This window comes from Oncorhynchus nerka, linkage group LG27 (genome assembly GCF_034236695.1).
Source record: "Oncorhynchus nerka isolate Pitt River linkage group LG27, Oner_Uvic_2.0, whole genome shotgun sequence".
In the NCBI taxonomy this organism is placed as follows: domain Eukaryota; kingdom Metazoa; phylum Chordata; class Actinopteri; order Salmoniformes; family Salmonidae; genus Oncorhynchus; species Oncorhynchus nerka.
Window position 1 is genome coordinate 96,523,809 of NC_088422.1, and position 12,923 is coordinate 96,536,731.

General features: G+C 33.4%; 1 protein-coding gene across 2 annotated transcripts in view; it reads right to left on the reverse strand.

The window, feature by feature from the left end:
* trpm5 (transient receptor potential cation channel, subfamily M, member 5) overlaps nucleotides 1–12,923 on the reverse strand; it is a 94,526-nt gene that overhangs the window by 18,333 nt on the left and 63,270 nt on the right. For both annotated transcript variants that reach the window (XM_065012385.1, XM_065012384.1), the window contains exons 19-20: nucleotides 7,719–7,851; nucleotides 7,162–7,336 (exon numbers count right to left, since the gene is read on the reverse strand). In XM_065012385.1, coding sequence (XP_064868457.1) covers nucleotides 7,162–7,336; nucleotides 7,719–7,851 — 308 coding nt within the window. The remainder of the gene's footprint in view (nucleotides 1–7,161; nucleotides 7,337–7,718; nucleotides 7,852–12,923) is intronic.

Consider the following 12,923-nt stretch of genomic DNA (forward strand, 5'->3'; position numbering starts at 1 on the left):
CTACATGTGAACTACATGTAAACTGAACTACATGTAAACTGAACAACATGTGAACTACATGTAAAACATGTGAACTACATGTAAACTGAACATGTGAACTACATGTAAACTACATGAACTACATGTAAACTGACCTACATGTAAACTGACATGTGAACTACATGTGAAACTACATGTAAACTGACCTACATGTGAACTACATGTGAAACATGTGAACTACATGTAAACATGTGAACAACATGTGAACTACATGTGAACTGACCTACATGTGAACTACATGTAAACTGACCAACATGTGAACTACATGTAAACTACATGTGAAACTACATGTAAACTGAACAACATGTGAACTACATGTAAACAACATGTAAACTGAACTACATGTAAACTGAACATGTGAAACATGAACAACATGTGAACTACATGTAAACTGAACCAACATGTGAACTACATGTAATGTGAACAACATGTGAACTACATGTAAACTGAACAACATGTGAACTACATGTAAACTGAACAACATGTGAACTACATGTAAACTGAACAACATGTGAACTACAACATGTGAACTACATGTAAACTGAACAACATGTGAACTACATGTAAACTGACCTACATGTAAACTACATGTAAACTGAACAACATGTAAACTACATGTAAACTGAACAACATGTGAACTGTAAACTACATGTGAACTACATGTAAACTGAACAACATGTGAACTACATGTAAACTGAACAACATGTGAAACATGTAAACTGAACTACATGTGAACTACATGTAAACTGAACAACATGAACTACATGTAAACTGAACAACATGTGAACTACATGTAAACTGACCTACATGTGAACTGACCTACATGTAAACTGAACTACATGTGAAACTGAACTACATGTGAACTGAACAACCATGTGAACTACTACATGTGAACTGAACTACATGAACTGAACTACATGTGAACTGACCTACATGTGAAACTGTAAACATGTGAACTACATGTGAACTACATGTAAAACATGTGTAAAACTACATGTGAACTACATGAACTACATGTAAACTGACCAACATGTGAACTACATGTAAAACTGAACTACATGTAAACTGACTACATGTAAACTGAACAACATGTAAACTACATGTAAACTGAACAACATGTGAACTACATACAACTACATGTGAACTACATGTGAACTACATGTAAACTGACATGTGAACTACATGTGAACTGACCTACATGTGAAACTACATGTGAACTGAACTACATGTGAACTACATGTAAACTGAACAACATGTGAACTACATGTAAACTGACCAACATGTGAACTACATGTAAACTGAACAACATGTGAACTACATGTAAACTGAACAACATGTGAACTACATGTAAACTGAACAACATGTAAAACTACATGTGTGAACTACATGTAAACTACATGTAAACTGAACAACATGTAAACTACATGTAAACTGTAAAACTACATGTAAACTGAACAACATGTGAACTACATGTAAACTGAACAACATGTGAACTACATGTAAACTGACTACATGTAAACTAAACATGTAAACTGAACTACATGTGAACTACATGTAAACTGAACAACATGTGAACTACATGTAAACTGAACTACATGTGAAACTACATGTAAACTGAACTACATGTAAACTACATGTAAACTGAACAACATGTGAACTACATGTGAACTGACCTACATGTGAACTACATGTAAACTGAACAACATGTGAACTACATGTAAACTGACTACATGTGAACTACATGTAAACTGAACTACATGTGAACTACATGTAAACTACATAAACTGAACTACATGTAAACTACATGTAAAAACTGAACAACATGTGAACTACATGTAAAACTACATGTAAACTACATGTAAACTGAACAACATGTAAACTACATGTAAACTGAACAACATGTGAACTACATGTAAACTGAACAACATGTGAACTACATGTAAACTACATGTGAACTACATGTAAACTGACCTACATGTAAACTGAACAACATGTGAACTACATGTAAACTGAACAACATGTGAACTACATGTAAACTACATGTGAACTACATGTAAACTGAACAACATGTGAACTACATGTAAACTGAACAACATGTGAACTACATGTAAACTGTAAACTAACAACTACATGAACTACATGTAAACTGAACAACATGTGAACTACATGTAAACTGACCTACATGTAAACTACATGTAAACTGAACAACATGTGAACTACATGTGAACTACATGTGAACTACATGTAAAACTACATGTGAACTACATGTAAACTGAACAACATGTGAACTACATGTAAAACAACATGTGTAAAACTACATGTAAACTGAACAACATGTGAACTACACTGACCTACATGTGAAACCTACATGTAAACTACATGTGAACTACATGTAAACTGAACAACATGTGAACTACATGTAAACTGAACAACATGTAAACTACATGTGAACTGACCTACATGTGAACTACATGTAAACATGTGAACTACATGTGAACTACATGTACTGAACAACATGTGAACTACATGTAAACTGAACAACATGTGAACTACATGTAAACTGACCTACATGTGAACTACATGTAAACTGAACTACATGTGAACTACATGAACTAAACTGAACAACATGTGAACTACATGTAAACTGACTACATGTAAACTACATGTAAACTGAACAACATGTGAACTACATGTAAACTGACAACATGTGAACTACATGTAAAACTACATGTAAACTACATGTAAACTGAACAACATGTAAACTACATGTAAAACTGAAACAACATGTGAACTACATGTAAACTACATGTGAACTACATGTAAACTACATGTAAACTGAACAACATGTGAACTACATGTGAACTGACCTACATGTGAACTACATGTAAACTGACCTACATGTAAACTACATGTAAACTGAACAACATGTGAACTACATGTAAACTGAACAACATGTGAACTACATGTAAACTACATGTGAACTACATGTAAACTGACCTACATGTAAACTGAACTACATGTGAACTGACATGTGAACTGACCTACATGTGAACTAACTGAACTACATGTGAACTACATGTAAACTGAACAACATGTGAACTACATGTAAAACTGACCTACATGTGAACTACATGTGAACTACATGTACAAACTACATGTAAACTGAACAACATGTGAACTACATGTAAACTGAACAACATGTGAACTACATGTAAACTGACCAACATGTGAACTACATGTAAACTGAACAACTGAACTACATGTAAACTACATGTGAACTACATGTAAACTGAACAACATGTAAACTACTACACATGTGTAAACTACATGTGAACTACATGTAAACTGACCTACATGTAAACTGACATGTAAACTACATGTAAACTACATGTGAACTGACCTACATGTGAACTGACCTACATGTGAAACATGTGAACTGACCTACATGTGAACTACATGTGAAACATGTGAACTACATGTGAACTACATGTGAACTACATGTAAACTACATGTAAAACATGAACAACATGTGACCTACATGTGAAACACCTACTACATGTGAACTGACCAACATGTAAACTACATGTGAACTGACCTACATGTGAACTACATGTAAACTGACCAACATGTAAACTACATGTGAACTGAACAACATGTGAACTACATGTAAACTGAACAACATGTGAACTACATGTAAACTGAACAACATGTGAACTACATGTAAACTGAACCTACATGTGAACTACATGTAAACTGACCTACATGTGAACTACATGTGAACTGAACATGTAAACTACATGTGAACTGACCTACATGTGAACTACATGTAAACTGACCAACATGTAAACTACATGTAAACTGACTACATGTAAACTACATGTAAACTGACCAACATGTAAACTACATGTAAACTGACTACATGTAAACTACATGTGAATACATAAACTGAACAACATGTAAACTACATGTAAACTACATGTAAACTACATGTGAACTGACCAACATGTAAACTACATGTGAACTGACCTACATGTAAACTACATGTGAACTACATGTGAACTGACCAACATGTAAACTACATGTAAACTACATGTGAACTACATGTAAACTACATGTAAACTGACCAACATGTGAACTACATGTGAACTGACCTACATGTGAACTACATGTAAACTGACCAACATGTGAACTACATGTAAAATGACCAACATGTGAACTACATGTAAACTACATGAACTGACCAACATGTAAACTACATGTGAACTGACAACATGTGAACTACATGTGAACTGACCAACATGTGAACTACATGTGAACTACATGTAAACTACATGTAAACTGACCAACATGTGAACTACATGTGAGCTGACCAACATGTGAACTACATGTAAACTACATGTGAACTACATGTGAACTACATGTAAACTGACCAACATGTGAACTACATGTGAACTGACCAACATGTGAACTACATGTAAACTACATGTGAACTGACCAACATGTGAACTACATGTGAACTACATGTAAACTACATGTGAACTACATGTGAACTACATGTAAACTACATGTGAACTACATGTAAACTGAACAACATGTGAACTACATGTAAACTGACCTACATGTAAACTACATGTAAACTGACCAACATGTGAACTACATGTAAACTGAACAACATGTGAACTACATGTAAACTGACCTACATGTAAACTACATGTAAACTGAACAACATGTAAACTACATGTAAACTGAACAACATGTGAACTACATGTAAACTGACCTACATGTAAACTACATGTAAACTGAACAACATGTGAACTACATGTAAACTGAACAACATGTGAACTACATGTAAACTACATGTGAACTACATGTAAACTGACCTACATGTAAACTGAACAACATGTGAACTACATGTGAACTGACCTACATGTGAACTACATGTAAACTGACCTACATGTAAACTACATGTAAACTGAACAACATGTGAACTACATGTAAACTGAACAACATGTGAACTACATGTAAACTACATGTGAACTACATGTAAACTGACCTACATGTAAACTGAACAACATGTGAACTACATGTGAACTGACCTACATGTGAACTGACCTACATGTGAACTACACGTGAACTACATGTGAACTACATGTAAACTGAACAACATGTGAACTACATGTGAACTGACCTACATGTGAACTACACTACATGTGAACATGTGAACTACATGTGAACTACATGTAAACTGAACAACATGTGAACTACATGAAAAACTGACCTACATGTAAACTACATGTAAACTGAACAACATGTGAACTACATGTAAACTGAACAACATGTGAACTACATGTAAACTACATGTGAACTACATGTAAACTGAACAACATGTGAACTACATGTAAACTACATGTGAACTACATGTAAACTGACCTACATTTAAACTGAACAACATGTAAACTACATGTAAACTACATGTAAACTGACCTACATGTGAACTACATGTGAACTACATGTGAACTGACCTACATGTGAACTGACCTACATGTGAACTACATGTGAACTACATGTGAACTGACCTACATGTGAACTGACCTACATGTGAACTGACCAACATGTGAACTACATGTGAACTGACCAACATGTGAACTACATGTGAACTGACCAACATGTAAACTACATGTAAACTGACCTACATGTAAACTACATGTGAACTGACCTACATGTGAACTACATGTGAACTACATGTGAACTACATGTGAACTGACCTACATGTGAACTAACCTACATGTAAACTACATGTAAACTGACCTACATGTGACCTACATGTGAACTGACCAACATGTGAACTACATGTGAACTGACCAACATGTAAACTACATGTGAACTGACCTACATGTGAACTACATGTAAACTGACCTACATGTGAACTACATGTGAACTGACCTACATGTGAACTACATGTGAACTGACTACATTTAAACTACATGTAAACTGAACAACATGTGAACAACATGTGAACTGACCTACATGTGAACTACATGTAAACTGACCTACATGTGAACTACATGTGAACTGACCTACATGTAAACTACATGTGAACTACATGTAAACTGAACAACATGTAAACTACATGTAAACTACATGTAAACTACATGTAAACTGACCTACATGTAAACTGACCAACATGTAAACTACATGTGAACTGACCTACATGTGAACTACATGTAAACTGACCTACATGTGAACTACATGTGAACTGACCTACATGTGAACTACATGTGAACTGACTACATGTAAACTACATGTAAACTGAACAACATGTGAACAACATGTGAACTGACCTACATGTGAACTACATGTAAATGTGAACCATGTGAACATGTGAACTACATGTGAACTGACCTACATGTAAACTACATGTAAACTGAACTACATGTGAACTACATGTAAACTGAACAACATGTAAACTACATGTAAACTACATGTAAACTACATGTAAACTGACCTACATGTAAACTGACCAACATGTAAACTACATGTGAACTGACCTACATGTAAACTACATGTAAACTACATGTGAACTACATGTGAACTGACCAACATGTAAACTACATGTGAACTACATGTAAACTACATGTAAACTGACCAACATGTGAACTACATGTGAACTGACCTACATGTGAACTACATGTACAAACTGACCAACATGTGAACCCACTCAACATGTGAACTACATGTAAACTGACCAACATGTAAACTACATGTGAACTGACCTACATGTGAACTACATGTGAAACTACATGTGAACTACATGACCAACATGTGAACTACATGTAACATGTGAAACTACATGTGAACTGACCAAACTGACCAACATGTGAACTACATGTGAACTACATGTAAACTACATGTGAACTACATGTGAACTACATGTAAACTACATGTGAACTACATGTGAACTACATGTAAACTGACCAACATGTGAACTACATGTGAACTACATGTAAACTGACCAACATGTGAACTACATGTGAACTACATGTGAACTACATGTGAACTACATGTACATGACTATAACAGAGCAGAGGCATTGCTAGGAAAACAGAAAACATTCTATCTCACCGTCAATCTCCTCCAATGGGATCTGGCCAAAGATGTGCAGGTAGGGTCGATACAGGACCCTGCGAAACACCCAGTCTAGGCGCGGGTCGTTGGGGTGGAGAAGGGCCTGAGTAGCCACGCCGTACGCTATGAGCCACACACTCAGGAAGAACAGGAAGAAGAACACATCCTTCATCTGTCAGGAAGAACAGAGCACAAACATCACCTGTAATCCTCCTCTGACACTACAAATGTACCAGGTTATAAAGTACGCTTAGAACCACAATTCCATTTATACACAACAGGGTTGGGGTCAATTACAGTCAATTCAGGAAGTACACTGGAATTACAATTACAATGAAAAATAATAATAATCAATGACAAATGTTTGTTTAAAAAAACATTTTTGTTTTACTTTCTGAATTGACTGGAATTGAAATGGAACTGACCTCAACCCTGATACACAAATACATTAAAGTTTTCAAAATGTGTTTTAGTGGGGCTACGTTGTATTTATGGGTCATAAACCTGGTACATTTGTCATACATGCTTGTCTTTTAAACAGTTCTCTACATTACCATCCTCTCCACAATGATGATCTTGGGCCCCAGCTGCTTGTGGATGGCGAAGATGTGGATGAGACGCAGTGTGAACACCATGAAGTCCAGCGCCAGAACCGTTCGTCCCGCCTCATACGTGTCTTTCATCATCCTGTCAGAATTACATCCTATATTAGACCTATATTCAACTATGGCCCTCAAATTCAAATCTGGACCTCGAAGCCAGTTCCACAGATTTTTGTACATTGTGTAAAATTCTCCTCCCCCTAATCAGGAACTGATTAAGACCTGGGACACCAGGTGGATACAATGAATTATCAGGTAGAAGACCAAAGCAGCAGTAGTCCCGGGCCTCGTAGGGTCAGGTTTAAATACCCCAGCTGTACGGAGTTAATGTCACTACCAATGTCACTTCACACAGTAAATGTACTGAAAATCAGCAGTTCTCCTTCTATCACTAGATATCACACCACAACTATAGCCTACTGTAGTCTATCATATAGCCAACCTACTGTAGTCTATCATATAGCCTACCTACTGTAGTCTATCATATAGCCTCCCTACTGTAGTCTATCATATAGCCTACCTACTGTAGTCTATCATATAGCCTACCTACTGTAGTCTATCATATAGCCTACCTACTGTAGTCTATCATATAGCCTACTGTAGTCTATCATATAGCCTACTGTAGTCTATCATATAGCCTCCCTACTGTAGTCTATCATATAGCCTCCCTACTGTAGTCTATCATATAGCCTACTGTAGTCTATCATATAGCCTACTGTAGTCTATCATATACCCTACTGTAGTCTATCATATAGCCTACTGTAGTCTATCATATAGCCTACTGTAGTCTATCATATAGCCTACTGTAGTCTATCATATAGCCAACCTACTGTAGTCTATCATATAGCCAACCTACTGTAGTCTATCATATAGCCTCCCTACTGTAGTCTATCATATAGCCTACCTACTGTAGTCTATCATATAGCCTACCTACTGTAGTCTATCATATAGCCTCCCTACTGTAGTCTATCATATAGCCTCCCTACTGTAGTCTATCATATAGCCTCCTACTGTAGTCTATCATATAGTCTATCATATAGCCTACCTACTGTAGTCTATCATATAGCCTACTGTAGTCTATCATATAGCCTACTGTAGTCTATCATATAGCCTCCCTACTGTAGTCTATCATATAGCCTACCTACTGTAGTCTATCATATAGCCTACTGTAGTCTATCATATAGCCTACTGTAGTCTATCATATAGCCTATTGTAGTCTATCATATAGCCTACCTACTGTAGTCTATCATATAGCCAACCTACTGTAGTCTATCATATAGCCTACCTACTGTAGTCTATCATATAGCCTACCTACTGTAGTCTATCATATAGCCAACCTACTGTAGTCTATCATATAGCCTACCTACTGTAGTCTATCATATAGCCAACCTACTGTAGTCTATCATATAGCCAACCTACTGTAGTCTATCATATAGCCTACCTACTGTAGTCTATCATATAGCCCTACTATCATATAGCCTACCTACTGTAGTCTATCATATAGCCAACCTACTGTAGTCTATCATATAGCCTACTGTAGTCTATCATATAGCCAACCTACTGTAGTCTATCATATAGCCTCCCTACTGTAGTCTATCATATAGCCTCATTTAAACATACAACGATCAATACATTACATCACTTAAACATACAACGATCAATACATTACATCATTTACATACAACGATCAATACATTACATCACTTAAACATACAACGATCAATACATTACATCATTTACATACAACGATCAATACATTACATCATTTACATACAACGATCAATACATTACATCATTTACATACAACGATCAATACATTACATCATTTAAACATACAACGATCAATACATTACATCATTTACATACAACGATCAATACATTACATAATTTACATACAACGATCAATACATTACATCATTTACATACAACGATCAATACATTACATCACTTACATACAACGATCAATACATTACATCATTTAAACATACAACGATCAATACATTACATCATTTACATACAACGATCAATACATTACATCACTTACATACAACGATCAATACATTACATCATTTAAACATACAACGATCAATACATTACATCATTTAAACATACAACGATCAATACATTACATCACTTAAACATACAACGATCAATACATTACATCATTTACATACAACGATCAATACATTACATCATTTAAACATACAACGATCAATACATTACATCATTTACATACAACGATCAATACATTACATCATTTACATACAACGATCAATACATTACATCATTTACATACAACGATCAATACATTACATCATTTACATACAACGATCAATACATTACATCATTTACATACAACGATCAATACATTACATCATTTACATACAACGATCAATACATTACATCATTTAAACATACAACGATCAATACATTACATCATTTACATACAACGATCAATACATTACATCATTTACATACAACGATCAATACATTACATCATTTAAACATACAACGATCAATACATTACATCATTTAAACATACAACGATCAATACATTACATCATTTACATACAACGATCAATACATTACATCATTTACATACAACGATCAATACATTACATCATTTACATACAACGATCAATACATTACATCATTTACATACAACGATCAATACATTACATCATTTACATACAACGATCAATACATTACATACAGTCATTTACATACAACGATCAATACATTACATCATTTACATACAACGATCAATACATTACATCATTTAAACATACAACGATCAATACATTACATCATTTAAACATACAACGATCAATACATTACATCATTTAAACATACAACGATCAATACATTACATCATTTACATACAACGATCAATACATTACATCATTTACATACAACGATCAATACATTACATCATTTACATACAACGATCAATACATTACATCATTTACATACAACGATCAATACATTACATCATTTACATACAACGATCAATACATTACATCATTTACATACATACAATACATTCATCATTTACATTAGTCATCATTTACATACATTACATCATTTCCCTACATAGTCTATCAATACATTACATCATTTACATACAACGATCAATACATTACATCATTTACATACAACGATCAATACATTACATCATTTACATACAACGATCAATACATTACATCATTTACATACAACGATCAATACATTACATCATTTACATACAACGATCAATACATTACATCATTTACATACAACGATCAATACATTACATCATTTACATATACGATCAATACATTACATCATTTACATACAACGATCAATACATTACATCATTTACATACAACGATCAATACATTACATCATTTACATACAACGATCAATACATTACATCATTTACATACATACGATCAATACATTACATCATTTACATACAACGATCAATACATTACATCATTTACATACAACGATCAATACATTACATCATTTACATACAACGATCAATACATTACATCATTTACATACAACGATCAATACATTACATCATATAGCATACAACGATCAATACATTACATCATTTACATACAACGATCAATACATTACATCACTTACATACAACGATCAATACATTACATCATTTACATACAACGATCAATACATTACATCATTTAAACATACAACGATCAATACATTACATCATTTACATACAACGATCAATACATTACATCATTTACATACAACGATCAATACATTACATCATTTAAACATACAACGATCAATACATTACATCATTTACATACAACGATCAATACATTACATCATTTACATACAACGATCAATACATTACATCATTTACATACAACGATCAATACATTACATCATTTACATACAACGATCAATACATTACATCATTTACATACAAATCAATACATTACATCATTTACATACAACGATCAATACATTACATCATTTACATACAACGATCAATACATTACATCATTTAAACATACAACGATCAATACATTACATCATTTACATACAACGATCAATACATTACATCATTTACATACAACGATCAATACATTACATCATTTAAACATACAACGATCAATACATTACATCATTTACATACAACGATCAATACATTACATCATTTACATACAACGATCAATACATTACATCATTTAAACATACAACGATCAATACATTACATCATTTACATACAACGATCAATACATTACATCATTTACATACAACGATCAATACATTACATCATTTACATACAACGATCAATACATTACATCAATACATTACATCATTTAAACATACAACGATCAATACATTACATCATTTACATACAACGATCAATACATTACATCATTTACATACAACGATCAATACATTACATCATTTACATACAACGATCAATACATTACATCATTTACATACAACGATCAATACATTACATCAACATACAACGATCAATACATTACATCATTTACATACAACGATCAATACATTACATCATTTACATACAACGATCAATACATTACATCATTTACATACAACGATCAATACATTACATCATTTAAACATACAACGATCAATACATTACATCATTTACATACAACGATCAATACATTACATCATTTACATTACATCATTTACATACAACGATCAATACATTACATCATTTACATACAACGATCAATACATTACATCATTTACATACAACGATCAATACATTACATCATTTACATACAACGATCAATACATTACATCATTTTTATCAATACATTACATCATTTACATACATTACATACATTCATTTACATACAACGATCAATACATTACATCATTTACATACAACGATCAATACATTACATCATTTACATACAACGATCAATACATTACATCATTTACATACAACGATCAATACATTACATCATTTACATACAACGATCAATACATACATCATTTACATCATTTACATCACAACGATCAATACATTACATCATTTACATACAACGATCAATACATTACATCATTTACATACAACGATCAATACATTACATCATTTACATACAACGATCAATACATTACATCATTTACATACAACGATCAATACATTACATC